The sequence below is a fragment of the Megalops cyprinoides genome, chromosome 15, assembly GCF_013368585.1.
Source record: "Megalops cyprinoides isolate fMegCyp1 chromosome 15, fMegCyp1.pri, whole genome shotgun sequence".
Lineage (NCBI taxonomy): Eukaryota > Metazoa > Chordata > Actinopteri > Elopiformes > Megalopidae > Megalops > Megalops cyprinoides.
The window spans coordinates 15,759,885-15,777,110 of NC_050597.1; the positions used below are offsets into that span (position 1 = coordinate 15,759,885).

General features: G+C 39.7%; 1 protein-coding gene across 1 annotated transcript in view; it reads right to left on the reverse strand.

Moving 5' to 3' along the window:
* Positions 1–342: 342 nt before the first annotated feature.
* The window catches only part of ret (ret proto-oncogene receptor tyrosine kinase), a 36,364-nt gene continuing 19,480 nt past the window's right edge, over positions 343–17,226 (reverse strand). The window contains exons 2-20 of the mRNA XM_036546542.1: positions 15,775–16,020; positions 14,866–15,159; positions 14,247–14,485; positions 13,249–13,444; positions 12,817–13,016; positions 11,838–12,120; positions 11,205–11,339; positions 10,689–10,799; positions 9,961–10,071; positions 9,357–9,613; positions 8,756–8,903; positions 8,549–8,656; positions 6,232–6,446; positions 5,648–5,770; positions 5,189–5,259; positions 3,979–4,116; positions 3,661–3,760; positions 1,809–1,956; positions 343–500 (exon numbers count right to left, since the gene is read on the reverse strand). Of these exons, the coding sequence (XP_036402435.1) occupies positions 343–500; positions 1,809–1,956; positions 3,661–3,760; positions 3,979–4,116; positions 5,189–5,259; positions 5,648–5,770; positions 6,232–6,446; positions 8,549–8,656; positions 8,756–8,903; positions 9,357–9,613; positions 9,961–10,071; positions 10,689–10,799; positions 11,205–11,339; positions 11,838–12,120; positions 12,817–13,016; positions 13,249–13,444; positions 14,247–14,485; positions 14,866–15,159; positions 15,775–16,020 (3,281 nt within the window). The remainder of the gene's footprint in view (positions 501–1,808; positions 1,957–3,660; positions 3,761–3,978; positions 4,117–5,188; positions 5,260–5,647; positions 5,771–6,231; positions 6,447–8,548; positions 8,657–8,755; positions 8,904–9,356; positions 9,614–9,960; positions 10,072–10,688; positions 10,800–11,204; positions 11,340–11,837; positions 12,121–12,816; positions 13,017–13,248; positions 13,445–14,246; positions 14,486–14,865; positions 15,160–15,774; positions 16,021–17,226) is intronic.

Below are 17,226 nucleotides of genomic sequence, written 5' to 3' on the forward strand. Positions count from 1 at the left end.
ACGATGTGATCTTCTCAGCCATACAGCAACAACACAAGGCTATAGTAGAAGCAGCACAAGTGGTAGATACACGACATTGACAAGCCACTTTTAAACAGTCATGCAATTGTACAGCTTGGTCTGAAGGAAAGGACTAAACACACGAAGGGCCCGCTCAAAGCACGGCCTGTGTAATCCAGCCATTTCATAGCAAATAGCTTTATTTCACCCAGTGGCTTCCATTTTGTGTACCCGCACTACAGAAATAAAAGGGAACCCACTTTAGCATCACATAATATATTTACATATATATATATAAATATACACATCTACACATTTTTTTCTTAAAGACTTTGTTTTGTTTTAACTATCAAACTTGTCCATAAATTTTGCCGTAGAAGGCGGGACCATCCAGTTTGCATAAACACTATCATTGGCATATCTTGTAAAGACTGGGTTAGTGCCATCCAGTCTGGTGAGTAGTACCGGGCTCTTCTCAGGCCAGTTCGGGTAAGACATGCCTAAAAACGAGAACAGATAATTTTTTCTGCACTGAGGAACCATAAGGCAGACGCAGACAGTAAGGCTTGCAAAGGAAACCCCAGCTTTGGTGTCCATCTTTTCATCCTGTTCTTGTGTTTCCACACACTCAATTTAAAAATCTATAGCACAAATAGAGTCTATAGTACTTCACCAATACAGATGTCCATCAAACTGTATTATACATTTTTTTAAATCTAATTTACAGAATCCAAACATGTTTCTTTTCTAAACTATTAATAAGCCAAAGGTTTACCTTATAAATACAGTAGTTTTGTACTTTAAATTTTGAAGATAATATATAGATAACATGAATAATTCCCATGTTACCAACACATGGGCTTTAACTTTAAATACTTAACCTGAAAGAAAATTCAAAGAGCATTCCAGAGGCACATTCATTCTCAGTCAGTAATTGTAAGAATTCATAATTGAGCATGCTCTCCTGGTTTTCATTAAAGGCAGAATGTTACTCCGATGTAATCAACCAAACTAATGGAAAAAAATGGGACTTCCTTTGGTTCCGTGGCAGGCACCATAACTGTTAAGGCCAGGATTCATCCAAGGTTATAACCTCTCAGCACTAAATGTCTAAGAGGAGCAAGGTGTAAAAATTGTCAATGTCATCTAATCATGTATTTATATGTATGTACACAAAGTTCACATACTGAGTGCAACCAAAGCTTGAGTTTTATTCAATAGCCTTACTGTTTCCCTTATAAGCAAATCCTTAATTATGTCTATCTCAACACCCATTTTTCAAATCTGAAACCAGGAATTTTAAACAAGGTTTGCCACCCAATCCAAACAGATCATGATTTCTTGATCTAGGACCTGTCACAAATGTAAACTTGTTTCAGAAGTTGGAATCACTTCCAATAAAATGAAAGAAAAATGTATCATATTCAGCTTATCATATTAAATGCTTATCAGATTTTCTGGAATGTTGGAGTACATATCAACCTGAAACTGTTGAAATCATTTACATATTCCAGATTAAAAAACCTGAATGTCAACTCTCTTAATAATTGGTATATACAGGAATAAATGGAAACTTAGTTTTCATGAGAAGCTGTTCCAAATTAAACCCAGAATGCTGATCCCTTCATTTCCACTTTAATCAACCACCGATTGATGTAATTAGAAAAATCTGACACTTTTAGAGATTTTTCTGATAGCATGCCATGATCACAGTCACACACTCCCTAATAGAAAAGCCAATCACGACTGCCAAAAGGGAGGTCATTTGTCCTGTCTTTAGAATCGAGTAAATGCATGGGAAATTCTACCATAGAGCTTGTTCTCAATCCAAGTGGAGGGAAGAGTGCGAGGGAGGGGAGCATTATTACAGTCCACAAGGGGCGTGTCCTCTTCTGAGAGGGCATCGTCGTACAGCAGAGAGTCGGCTGGCGTGGAGGCCGCCAGGTCCAAGTAGTCCTGCAGTCACGAGAGGGTGAAAATGTACCATTAATCTCCAGCCCCGAGTACTGCTGAAGGACCAAGTGTGCCCTGTTTCCCATCACTTATTCCAGACAGAGGACACGGTGCCTTTCTTCTGTCTGCTGCATATGCAAACAAGTTCATACACTTAAACTGATGTACCGCAATCTACCATTAATCTTTCGGTTACTGACATCCCTGAAAAAACAAAAATATATTAGATGCAGCATTCCTACTTGTAATGACCTAGAGTGTTACTTTAAAGAACAGACGAAATAGAAATTTGATATGAGTTACAGCAAAAAATAAATGCAGAGCTGCTGTAAAAACTGCATATATATATACTGATTTGGGCTGAAATTTCCCTTTTTTATTTAGCAGTTTGACCTTTAATTGGAATAACAAATCTGAGGTAGTGTTAGTTATTGCAAAAATTATCTTTATCAAAAATTTCTGCATCTCTGCAAAATCAGTTAGTATTATTATTATTATTAATAGTAGTAATATTAGTGATAATTAATATTTTACTTTTTACTTATTTTATGTATTTGTTTGGCAGAGGCATGTGTAGGCTGACACCCATCACTTGATTTTTTCATATTATGTAGCTGGATATTAAGTTAATCAAGCAGTAGTGTTCTCTTGACTATCCCCGGAACCAGTGTACCACACTGCTACCACACATGGCCCAGCCAGACCTCTGCTGTCAACAAGATTAGATTTGGCCTGACCACAAAGTCAACAATGCTTTGACAGTGTTTGCGACTGAATGAGAGGTGGACAAAAAGCAGCTGGACTGATGAGCAGACGGATTGGGCACCTCTGCATGAGGCACTTCTGACCTTCTGAAGCAAAACTGTCATGTTATTATCATGATTCCTCTCATGTTAGTTGACAACAGTCAAATGTATTTGTGGAACAGTATTAAAATGACAAAGCTCAATGGTTTGGCCCAAGAGAAGATGGTAGCGTAGATGAATAATTTGAATAAAGACTGTCAATGTAGTATTAGAACAAAGGTATTGGAGTATATCCACACTATAATCTTAGTGAGGATAACACAATATAATCACACAATTAGTTGATAGGGAAGTCTAATTCACATTAACAAGTTCAACTTTGACCTCACTGTGTGCAGAAATTTTTCTGTGAAACACTGCAGTAGTCTTTATACATGATTTACTAAATGCTAGGCATTTTCTCGATGTATATTTCATGACACAGGTATAATATGTGGCTGAGGTAAGTATGTACAACACATTTCCAAAAGGTTTCGCCATAACAGAGGACACTGGCATTACTAAGCTGTTCAGGGTCATGGTGGGCAGCCACAGTTTTTGAGTGTCACGAACTCATGGATATTTACATCATTAAAATGCAGTGTATTCAGCTGCACCAGAATAATACGGAGGAACTCATCTGAATGGTTGGCAAATGGTGTTTTGAGTTAACTGTTTGATTCTATGTTAGAATGTCAAAATGACTGCATATCATTCACAATATGTAGAAGTATCTTGGATATTCATTAACAGGACAGGATAGTGTATGTAAGTCTGAACCAGGACAGACACAGACACGTGTGTGCCTGTGTGTGTGTGTGTGTGTGTGTGTGTGTGAGAGAGAGAGGGAGAGAGCGAGTTTGTAATCCTGTGCATGTCTGTGCGTGTTTGCATGCAGAAATATGCTTTTCTCTGTTCTTACTCGGCTTTTCACCATCATCTTCTCCAGCTCCTTGCTGATCTCGGAGAACGTCGGCCGTTTGTCTGGCTCCTGTTTCCAGCAGCGAAGCATCAGATTGTACCTGTGGAAACACACACCTGTGAGCTCTAGCTGAGAGGGTTCTTCTGAACACAGACACATCATCACAATGCTGTCAACATTAATGTTGTGAGCTAACACACATTTTCTCAGTCCGGTTCCTGTTACATCAACACGAGTGAATGTTACTGAATCTCAGTGAACACATGTTCCCTGCCACATCAATGCTGATAGAATGTTACTTGTCCTGAGTGAACACACATTTCCTCTGTGCAGTTTTCGGGCCGCTCCATCCTGTAGCCAGTCTTGAGTAAGTTGAAGAGGCGCTCCGGGGCAATGCCAGGGTATGGGTTCCCCCCAAGGGTCACAATCTCCCACAGCAGCACGCCGAATGACCAGCTGGAGAGGATGGGGGAAGACGGGTCTTACCTAGGCTCATTGTACAGAATCTTTCATCGAAATGAACACAAGGTAATAGTTCTGTATTTAAGGGCTGTGAACCCTGTAAGCTCCTACACTGAACTTATGTTTTTCCCACTGAATAAGACCCTTCCATTATAAGTGGTGACTGACTGCCAGCCTATGTTCAGTTTCTGATTATAATATCAAGACTCCAATCCTTGCTCATATCTCATTGCTCAATTACATACAGGAACACTGTTTTGAATTATTCTACATACAGCCATCAACTGTTTATGCCTATTTCTGACCAGCAATTTTCAAGCTAGTATAAGGGATCTAATCAAGGGAATTCTAACAGCAAAGGAGAAAGGAAGAACACAGTTGCATTTTCATCATTCATATAAACATCTTTACAATTTGGATTTAATTTCTGAAGTAAATTTCAAGAGATGTATGAGTAAACTTTATAAACCTTATGAGTAACAAGCAAGTACGAATTTTTTATAACTCACAATTGAGAGTAAACATTTTATTCTGTATATTTTTTGTCAGCACTCTGATTTTAACGTTGCACTTGGTCAAAGAATCCCCCAATGAAACTTGTGCTTTAATGCATTCATTTGCATGTTGTTACAACATTTCCATTGCTGCAGATGGTTGCCTGAAGGTTTTTCAAGACTTTTATACAGATTTTTCGTATTGCTAGATGTACACTAGGCACAACCTCTATGCTTGCACAAGATTGCGCAAAGTGAGTGCAATATATACTTCGATATACTTTGACACATTTCTCACACCCCAAGTCCCTCAGTGCACCACAGCAGAGCAAACACTAGTAGCAGGAGGAACTGATCTTCACTGAAGAGCCATTAGAGCCTTTAGAGGGCACCGAAGTAGAGAGACACAGGAACCCTGCTGACACACCCAGACTTATCCCCACTGGAGCAAAGCTTTGGTCAGCTGGCGACACAGCTAGGCTTGAACCTGGGGGCTGTAGGCCTAAGTGCTGTGGCAGACTTAATGTTATTTCCCTTAGTCAATTTGTTAATGAGAGGAGATGGGTACTTACACATCGCTTTGTGTTGTGTAAATGTGGTCAAACAAAGACTCTATTGCCATCCATTTCACCGGAATACGACCCTGAAGACACACAATATACAAAATGTATAGTTTGTGCATAATATTTAGAATGGAAAATAAGTACATTCATAACTACCCTGTATACATAGCAGTTTCTATGACCAAGGTTCAAGGGTCTACAGCATAAGTGTAGAGCACTAGACCACTGACTTTCAATAGAACTGGAATGGCTTTTTCAAATTTTTCAGATTAGAAACAGCCTTCCTATTTCTAACAGAATTCCGTGGTTCCAACATCAGTTAACCCATTGAATTCTCACAACATTACAATCATTTTCAACATTTAATTTATCAATTTTTTTAAGTTTATATTTGATGTGGGGAAACAATAGTAGACATCATGCAAATATTCCCTCTGACAAATGGTGTTGACAGACACATTTAACCACCTTGCTTCTCTTCACATAGGAGTCTTCTTCATAGACATCCCGAGACAGTCCAAAATCAGAGATCTTCATCTTCCTTCCCTCTGCAACCAATACGTTCCTCGCTGCCAGGTCACGATGGACAAGCTACGGAGAATACACACCCAGTCAAGATATACATTACATCACTGCACAACTAAGAGATTGAGTTAGTAGCTCAATGCAGCTTTGATATTACAATGCATACCTATAAAAGGTATGAGCAATCTAAAAAAGATAACATTTGCTTTTTATCTAGCTCCCTAGAAATAATGATGTTGTTACAGTATATTAGGCTGTTTAAAAATCCTGTGATTATGCCATATTGATTATGGGGTATCATATGGGGCAAGGAAATTTTGATGAGTTCTATATCACACCATTCACAATAATGCACAAAGTATGCAGCATGTTTTGACATTCTAAAAGAACATGATTTCTTTACACCTGTAGTTTAGTCCTCATTAATAAAGAACAGGCTTAGACCTTCTTGGGTTCAGATTCTGAGGTTCTGGGGTTGTAAATGCTATTGTGTATTGATGACAAAACAGACAATACTGAAGCTGTACCTTCATTTCAGCCAGGTACTGCATACCCCTGGAGATCTGCCAGGCGAAAGAGATGAGGTCCCCCATGGTCAGCACCCTCTCGTCTGGATTCTCCAGGTAGCTGGAGTTGCGATTAGCGTCGCTGCCCACATAGCTGGGGCCCACTTTCCGACTCTCTCGCAGGAAGTTGCGCAGTGACCCATACTTTGCATACTCCACAATCAGGTACAAGGGGCCTAGCAGGAAGACCACATTGTACTTTAACATCATCTGTTTTCTTACAGCCGATTGAAAGTGGAGGACTGCCTTCTAAGCTATGTCTCTTTCAGATTCTGGGACACTCTGACAAAGTTTTTTAAAACCAGCCCATTGGTAAAAGGACATGTGCAGCTATAGATCTAGTGCCCTATTTAAAACTATTATGCTTTTTCCCAGCTGTTCTGAATGGAGTGGTACCTCAGTATGAGGTATGATATTGATGGTTTTCTGGTGACCACTACTGTAATGAACTGAAGTACCAACACTAAAAATAAAGAAAAAAAGATGACATCACCAAGCTACCAAAAATAGATGCTCCTTTCAAAGAGTTTTCATTTGAATGAAGCTAGAAAACATTAACTCAAAACGAGTTACTTGGTTTCCAAAAGTTTTTTAATGTATCCAGTTGGATCTAGTAGCTAGATTCAGTTGTCTTAGCTGTGTATCATTTTTAATTCAGAAAATACCACATCAAAAAAGAAAGTAAAAATAAGAATTCCAAATGCAAACTGGGTGATTTATTGCTTTGAATTCACAGGACTTTCATGTATTTGAAAAATCTGTAACATAAATGAATGAAATGGGAGAAATGAGGCAGGATATTTAGAAGGAGAGCAGTACTTTGGATGTGGACTCATTCAGTCATACATTCTTGATTTATCCACTCCACACCAGCCCCACTGCTCTCCAGCTCCTCCTATTCAGCCCACATATTTGGAACTGATGGGAGGGTGAGGGCTTGGAATGGAGCAGTGGGCAGCTTGCCATTCACTTAGCTAATTACCCCAGGACTCACTGTAATAACGCACAAGAGGGTCAAGAAACAGTTCATGTGGAGAGACACTGAGAGGAGAACAGTAAGTCGCACACAGTGGCACTTTGCCCTGTGTGTGTGCACATTCATATGTTACAGCTCTGACTTTTTTATTTGAGATGCTTGAGTGCTTCTTATTTTATATCTCATATTACTAGCATGATCATATTTGCACTGTTCAGAATTTCTGCACATTAATGGAATTTCCACAAAATTAATGATAAGTCACTGTAATCATTCTTGCAGCACATATTTAGTAGAAGGTTTGGAATCCATATGCACACAGGTATACTGTATATTCTAAGAATAATATTTTGCTGCATGTAGAAAGGCAAAGATAACATTATTACTGATATTATTATCTTCCTGCTTTTTATAGGATCTAACAATGCTGATAAACCAACAATAATCTCTGAACATCCATAAAGCATTCCAGACTCAGTCCTGGCGCCCCCTTGTGTAGATTTTGTTGCAAGTGAAATTGCTAGGGGTTGTTAACTAATCTGTAATCCAAATGAGCTGTCTTTAATCACCTCACCTATAAAGTCACATGCCAGAATTAAATATATATGTGCTATGAATAAATTAGTTATTTGAGGACTTCCTTATTTATTCCTTATTGACTTCCAACAAATGCATTCACTGCCTAAAATGTAGTGTGGCCTTCTGTAGGGGGTAAGCAAATTTGGTATTCAGACAGGTCATCAATCAGAATTACTGTGTGAACTTGTAATTACTGTTAATCTGTTAATGTGAGAAGTGATCACCCATAGAGTGTATTGTAATGACTTATTAAGTGGTATGTTTTTTTTTCAGTAAATGACTTCTACTCCATACTGACTTTCCAATACCTCAATATTTATCAGTCATGCAGAAAACACATATAGTACATAAGCAGCTTTATATACACAAATAAATATATTTTTAAAAAGTATATAGATAGGTTTTTCTATATGTCTGAAGTGTCACTGTCCATTTCTTTTGCATTTCCAAGCCACTGTACAATCTGTCGAGGTCACACACATTCCTGCACACACCATCCTTTTCAAAGGACATACAAAAGGAAAATAATACTGTCTTGGGGGGGTTTCAGTCAATGACCCACCTGTGATACCATAGAAAATAACTTACCTTCTGTTAAATCAATCCTACATGCAGAAGTGTTTAATTTCCTGTTTATTATCCTGTGGTTGTAATGGTAAATGCTGCCTTTGAGATAATGAAGATCTATAACACCACTGGGAGAAGATCTGGATGAGGACTTACCATCTTGACTGCAGGCCCCATACATTTTAATGACGTGTGGGTGGTTGACTTGCTTCAGCAAGGTGAATTCGGACAGCAGGTCCCGAAGTTCACTGTGTGAAGCGTTTTCTGTTATAAAACCAAGAAGAACAAAGAACTAATCATGACATAGTTCTCATAATGCAAGATCCAGGTTTGACATTGTACCTCTTTGTGAGCCCCTCTTACCTTTAAGCATTTTTACAGCAACCGTGGTATACCCGGCCTTTCCTTTCAGTCGGAATGCTGTCGCCTTGACAACCTTCCCAAACTCCCCTTCACCCAGGGTTTTACCAAGGACCAGATTCTTTCTCGGAAACTCCCACTTTGGATCCTCCTGTTTTTGAAACAAAATGTTAGCCTACTATTTAATAGCTAAAAACAGACACATGAAAAAAACATAATCTATAAGAAAAATAATACTAGCAATACTGTTCGTTGTGTTGTATGAAATGTAGTGAGACCAATGGTCAGACTCAATCCAAATACGTGTGCTGTGTGCTTAAATTTGTCTAACATGTTTGAATGTGCTATTTATTTTGTTGTGTCTCCTATTATATCTCCTTAATTTCCACAACATACAAAATTGTGTAATAACCCAACAAAGTAACAGTTGATCGGTCCTTGTTCAAAGTTAAGGACAGAATGATACAGTTTGTTTCCATCACCTGGTCTAATAGTTGATTATAATAAAGAGAAAACAAACCCTATAATAATGACTTGTGGTATACTACTGAAGAGCTGTTTCTTTGGAGAGTGTCTGTTGAGGGGAGGATGGCTGGTGCCTTACAGGTATTTTGAAGGTGTCAATGGCCACTTGATTCTCCATGGAGTCCAGTGAGGGCCGGCGCACGTTGTTGGCAGAGTAGCTGATGGGGTAGGACTGTGCGGGGCGGCGGAAGGTCATTTCGGCTGAGGCGATGGGGGGCTTGGGAGAGTTCTTGTGGTAACGATGAATGAAGTAGGAGGAGAGCAGGACAGACACGATGAAGGACAGCAGGACAGCAGTGGCGATGATGGTCTTGCACATGTCGTCACATATAGGCTCTGTGTCAAACAGAGAGAGCAAGGACCCTCAGGGCTTGATGGACAGTGCAGGGCACCATAACAATGACCTTTGGTTTCTGGAGAAAAAAGCACTGCTGACACTTAGTAGGTTAAATCTGAAATCTCCTAATATTCAAAATATCAGGTCTATATCTCATGGAAACATATACAAGAGTTAATAAAGTGCCTTAAAGGTGCAATGTGATATCTTTAAGTGTTGAAGAAAATTCAGTAGTAATTCATGTTTTACAGTGTTGATTTTACTTTGTGTTTTTTTTTAAGAAAAACCTCAGGAGAATTTTTAGAGATATCATTTGCGCAACAGAGTTTTAGCAGTGTTCACTTACCTTCAATGTCATTCTTTTCACAGAAGCAGTTATCAGTGTAGCAGTAGCAGGTTCCATAGCCAGCTCTGATCCCATATACGCCTCGCTCATGGCCACCAGTGATGGGTTCAGCTATGTGCAACAGCAAGTAAAATAGAGACAAATAATATACAGTGCCCTGTTTATAGTTTGAAGTGTATTTTATTGTGTATATGCAGTTAAATTTACTTTAAAAAGTTAACTACTTTAGGACTGTTTCAGGGTAAAACCTAGGTAACAATGTACAGTAGCAACACTGATTGCAGTGTCCCCTACAGCATAATAATACTACTAATATGAAAATACTGAAATATAATAATTTACTGTAGTCAAAAGTCATTGTTAAATAACATTAATTGTTTGATTGCATTAGATTTGACCAAGATAGGAATTGTGCATGAGGAATGTACTGAAATTTTTGCAATGTTCTTATGATATTTCCAATCTTCCTTGCATTGGGTTTCCTGTATTTCTGATATGTCAGACTCCACGCTCACTTCTTCTACACACCTCCTTAATTTAAGCTTAATCATTCAGGAAGTTCAATGTTTTTACTATTACTCAATTACCTGTTTTGTTCATATTAGATTAGTCATGCACCAGAATTACCCAAACTGTCTAGCCTGACTGTAGCTAGGTAAATGAAACAAAAGTATGCCAAAACTTTGCTTATCCCTGGGAATTGGGAGTGTTACTGTTTTAGTTCTCACTTGTGCAGTCCTGAGGACATATCCCTTTGTTTTTCCTTTCAATGACATCACAGTATCCATCTGGACATGTTCTGAGGTCAGGAGAGCAGGTGGAGTAGTTTCTCGATATTCCTTAAGAGTAAAAGGAGAACATAAGTCACCAGAGAGTGCATGCATACATACATACATGTACAAATATTGATCCAATGGATGTGGAAGAGCAGGGCAGCAAACATCTAAACTAAAGATTAATAATAACCCCTTCTGTTATAGTGATGAGGCAATACAATAAAAATCAAGATGCCACTGAAAGAGTGGAAGGGTGCCTTGGCCAAGTCCGGATGGCTTATATGGTCAGAGCCAATTTTCATTTGTTATAGTGTGAAGTGGCTTGATGGACTCACCCTTGGACAGGATCTCCACAGCTACCTAATGACTAAAGGTAGACAAACCTGTGACTGATAAAGGCTGCTGTTTGGGACAGGTTTGCTGCCCCTTCTCCAAGGCCAATGGGAAATTGAACAGGAAGGATCAAACCTTTGTCTCCGGCGCCTTGTCTCCACTGACATCTCCCAGTTGGTGCGCCCAGGCCAGAGCAGGACTCACATTCCCTCCGTTCCTTCCTCTCTGCACAGTACTGTGGGCAGTCTGTCTCCAGGTCATCTTTATCAGCTGCACCATCACAAGCAAGAAATGCAGACAAGCCACTCTTAGTGCTGCGGAATTCTAACATAATCACAACAGGACTGCAGGAGGACTAGAGGCTATTTTTGGCCCTTCTCAGCCTGGTTCTATTGTGATCCTGTTTATTTCTTTTCCACTTCGGGCTGAAGGACCAGTAAATCTGGACCAGAAACTTAAGCATGAACCTAGAACGTCCTAGTAATTTTCTGAGGTCTTTCTGAATTGAGAACACTAGCGCCTAAGGCATTTTAAACAGAATAAAAACCATGGCTATGGGCTAACCTACCCTTGTTTGAGCAATGTACTGACAGCCTAGGTCAATTCACTTCACCCTACACAGAAGGTCAGTCAGTAGAGTAATGGCCCATGCCATTGTACAGCTCTATGCCTCAAGGACTACAAACAATCCATTGCAAGCCATTCTTGACAGCTGACAAACTGAGCAATCTCGGGAAAACAGAGTGTAAGTCTCAGAAGGACACCTACGCTCAGAGTCGAACAGGATGAGGAGCTGAGTCCTGGCCTGCAGCTGCTTCTGCTGTTCCTGAGCCGTGACAATGTACAGCAGCTCCTGGCACTCTGCCTTCCGGAACGCTTCCGTGTGATTGACATAGAGGATCCCAGAGGCCTCCACGTCACTCTGCGCAATACCCGCAGCCGTGTAGCATGTTTTCGCAGATGCCGAGAGGTTCCTATCTGCCATCGCCAGTCTATACGCAACATTGATACCCTGGAACTGTAGACAGTCATCCACGCAAACCTGGCCAATCTGGGGAAAATCATTAGACAAACAGGGATTATGTAGTTGTTCAAGTCCAAATTCCCTCTGTTAGATCTCCATCTGAGATCAGATCAGATCAGATACTGCACGCAGCAGGCATGAAAACAAACACAGATGCTAACCCATAATTCATCCTCTCATCAAACCTGAGTACTGAAATCAACAAGCCACATTTTTACATCATATTCCCAATGCCTTCACAGCACACTACACAATCATTATTGATGATTGATAACAGATTGAACCTGAACATCTTGGCTACAAATGACTTTGTGTGACTATACATAATTGAAATAAACCTTGAGCTTCCTTTTGATTATTTTGATATTCAGAAGCTTAATATGTATTCGAAAGATTAACTCAGGAAAACTATGTAGTTTAATGCACCAGACTTTAACCCAGCAGTTAGTCAATTTAAAATATATATTTGGCCCATTCTTGTTTTTAACTCTCATATACATATTATACTTACCACTGAATTTTTACATTTAATGATTAATTTCACAAATATGAAATATATTCATATACAGTATATAATAACATAATTAAGTTTTCTACGGTCCTTCTGAAACAAAAGTACACTTTTTGGTACCTTCTGTACCAATCCAATCTGTGTGTGTGTGTGTGTTTTAATTAGTAATTGGGTTTCTGAATCGTAAATAGTGTTTGATTAAATTTTGGCACCTGTGAATAAGAGGCAGCTTTGCGGGACAGCATGAACCGGTAGGTGATATTGGTGAAAGCGATCTGAACGGGCAGGATGGTGACGTTGAAATGGAGCATCACTGTCCCCTCTGGTCCAACAAAAGTGGTGTCATTGACAAGGTAATCCAGCTGGAAAGAACGCTTCTCTGTCACTGGAATGTCCTTATTCAGAACCAGCTCTGGAAAGCACAACAAAGGATGCAGACTCAGAAAACCCTTAGTGGTTTTTTGTTGTTTGGTGCTTTTTGGTGTTCTTTTTTTTTTAGAAACAGTAGTCAAAATATTTACATATTTAGCATGACAATCATCAACATTATAAGTACCTGTGTATGGAACTACATCAGATAAAGATGGGTTGAATGATTTTCAGATTACTTTAATGTGTAGGTGGCTCAGAGTGTGTGTACTCACTGTACTCATGAACAGTCCCTCGCACATTGCCGAAGATCACTTTCTCTTCTCTGAAACTGTGCTCGATGGAAAATGTTTCTTTTACCCAAGCATCGCGTGTCACCATTTGCCCCACAAATTTGTTCTGACTCTGGTCTTTGGGGTATATCGGTGTGGTGTCCCTGTCACACACCAACAAACTGCCAAATACAGAACCCTGAAATGAGAAGCAGTTTCAGCGTGTTAGTAAAAGATGGAAACTTACAGCTAAATATAGCAGGCAGTGGATGTGCTACACAGGCTGTGCTTTACAAAGCCTTCTGAATATGTGACCACAAGGTTTGGCATCAGCTGTTGTAAACCTGAGATATACTCACAGATAATCAAGTCAGTACAATATAGGTCTACGCAAATGGATAGCATCCACATATTGTATGCACATGCGATACTGACTTCGTTAAGGGCTCGGCAGATAAATCATGTAATGTCGCCACCTCAGAACATTTTGGCTGATATTGATTAGCCCTGATATTGAAGGATTAAGGGAGCTGTGTACTCTGAGTCAGTATGAATGTTATATACTGTACAGTACCAGTCAAAAGTTTGGACACACCTGATTAAGATATTTGGAAACATGCATTCAAAGACATTCTGATCAAAGACATTCTGATCTTGAGCTTAAATGCTTGAAATTGGCCAATTTCTTAGACAAATTTAAATAGTGAAGCTAATGCCTATGTATGAATTTCTTTCCAAAAAAATTATTTTTAAAAAATATTTTATAATATAATTATAAGATTTGTTTTAATTTGTTTAACACTTTTTTGGTTACTTCATAATTTCATTTGTGTTATTTAATAGTGTGGATGTCTTTACTATTATTCTAAAATGTGGAAAATAGTAAAAATAAGGAATAAATGTTTGTCCAAGTGTCCAAACTTTTGGCTGGTACTGTATATCTGGACTGATGGAGGAGAGGAGATACGGCACAGCTGCACATATGAGAAGTAGCCACTCACCTTTTTCCGATTGAACTCCAGCACCACCTCCTCTGTGTTGGAGCCGTTGATGTACGGAGGGTTGTCGTCCTCATCATAGATATTCACCAGCAGCACGCCGAAGAATTTGTGCAGCCGGGCCTCTGTCCTGACAGTGCAAATAATGTCCAAACTGTACATCTCGCGCTCCTCACGGTCCACTGGCCTGGTCACCAGCACCTCTGAGGTGTTCTCATTTATGGCAAATGGGACTGAAAGATCTGCCATCAGGACAGAGAAAAGCAGAAGTACTCAGACAAAGGAGCATGATTCCATTCAACATTGTAAGATATCAAGTTTCAGCATACTGTTAATCATATATACCAAACATAAACACAGTGCTCCATTAAAATACTTGGCCTACTATGTAGAGCTTATAATGAAATTTGTTCACAGCCAAAGGTTTGACAAATCCAGTGTGAATATTTTTGGGGTGAAACATTAATCAAAAGGATCTTGCAGGTCCTGCCATTTTTTCTCTCCAAATTTCATTATATTTTCAACAGGCAAAGTACACACACAACATGCGGTCAGAGAATCTGCAGTAACGTCATTTCTCTGTGTGAGGTGGCAGACGGACAGAGTGCTGCAGGGGATGTACCTCCTTCCAGGCTGTAGGAGATGGTGAAATTGGGGCAGGTGTCCTGGAGAGTGAGGCGGCGGAGCTGCCGGAAGGCTCCAGGCAGCCTGTTCTCCTTGATGTGGGGGCTGGGGTCCCTGACGGCGAAACACAGCCTTTCCAGCTTTGTGTGGGCGCAGAGCGGAGCTGTGGCGTTGATGAAGTTGAGGTTGACCGTCACGCAGGCTTGCTGGTGACAGTACCTCTGATGCACCGGCTTAAGCGTGGCCATCACCCTCAGAATTAGCTTCTTCACGGGCCCTGCCACACTCCTTGCTGAAGAGGCACAAACAGTCACAATGCAATGAGAACTCTATCTCTAACTCAATCAGAACTCTAATTCACATTGCTATGTCATTTGCCCTTAACTGTGACTCTTTAAGCAAGAAAGATCATTTTTTAGTGTCCTTACACAACATCATGGTTTTGGTGATGACTGACATATGACTTAATAAAAGTTAATAGCATAAAAATGAATAATGAACAAAAAAGAAACATTACTTTGGTTTTTCAAAGACAAGGACAATGCACACCAGGCATAGCTTGAATCTTGGTCATTCTTAATATCATTATCTCATTTCTGATTATTTTTATTGCTCACTTGTCATTTTTATCATCAAGTCAGAATCTCTGCTACTCAGAGGCAAAATGCCAAGGTCAAATTTTAATGTTTTTTGCTCATATCAAGTCAAACTTTAAATAAATCATCTTATATTGTTTGGATCAGCATGAAGATCACAGCTTGGTTAATTAAGCTAATTGGGTAAGTTGGCTAATTCATCTTGTTTGCAACATACTCACAGAAAGGTTACTTTGCCCTCTGAGTAAAACTAAGCATGCTCATGCTGGCTGACAGGACTTCATTAGCTTTTCAAAAATATCTCTACTCACACAGGGAGGCAAAGTCCTCCCAGTCCAGTGTTTTATTCAAGGAGAGAACTCCAGTGTCTTCATCCAGCTGGAACCACAGAGCATGGGCTGGCATTTTCACGACGTTGTTCCAGCACAGGTAGAAGTAGGGCCTCTCTGAGGGGCTGTCCAGCATTCCATGGAGCTGGATCACAGGCGTGCCAGCTTCCTGCCCAACATACACGCTCTCAATGTACTCATTCTGGGGGAAATACAATGCCAACGAGCCTGCCGGAGACAGTACACAGAAACATTGGTCCACATAAGCTAAATCACAGTGCTCTGACAACATTTATGTAACATTGTAGAGGTGTCACTGGGTTTCCTGTGGTATCTGTAAACCAGTTGTTGGATGATGGCTGCCCTGCTGACATATGGTATACAGTTGCTGCAGTCCAATCAGACACTGCAATAGAAACATTTACTGCAGGGTTCCAGAATCAGTGGCATGCTGTTTCATTGTCCTCACCGCACCCTTGATATGACCTGTTCATAGGAACTAGGAAGAACTACACGCTCGATTTTAAAAAAGGAAGGGACATTGAAGGTCACTGCTAATGGCATCAGTGACAAAGAGAATCACAAAAGAGCTGTGTGCGGGACAGGGGAAGGATGGGTAAAGCCACAGTAAAGAGTCAACAAGGTGAACACAATGACACAACAATTAGTAAGCAGCCTGAATGAATTTAAATCTGTTATCTTTATATTGATTCATGCAGGATCTTAAACATTTGTCAATAAAAACTGCATGAGTGTGGAAATATTTTATGATCATTAACCTTTCAGCAAGACCCTTAACAGACATATCATCCAAGGCTAGCTTGAGGTGCTTAAGCCATTAATAGCAGTTGGCTATTGTAAGGATAAATAAGGATAGGTATTTCTGATAAATTGTATGGCTTCCTAATCTTTATAAAGACATAGAACAGATTCATGCAATTGATTCATTGAAAAGCTCATTAGTTCACCAGGAAGATTAATTTAAGATGTGATTAATTCAACACATTTAAGGTACTGGGTATCAAAGATAAGCCTCCTTCCATGTCATGATCACTTTTCAAAATTCACATTCCACATTTTATCCTGATTGTAAGAGTACGAAAATGAAGACAGCAACATTTATGATGATGATGATGATGATGATGATGGTGGTGGTTGACTGATTTCACACAATGAACATGCTTTACTGTGGGAATCCAGCAATGGATATTTGGGCATAGAGCTCTGTGAAAGTACTACTAAAATGGAGAGGAACAGAAAGCGAGTGAATTCATGTCAATTCATGCAGCACTGACACAAAGGCAGAAAAAGTAGGATCTCAATGTTGTGTGCATAATGTATAACATACAATGGAGGGTACACTGAATGGGGAACAAATAAGCAAAATGCATGTCATTCCCAGACATGCACTATTGCTATATTGACATGTGACAA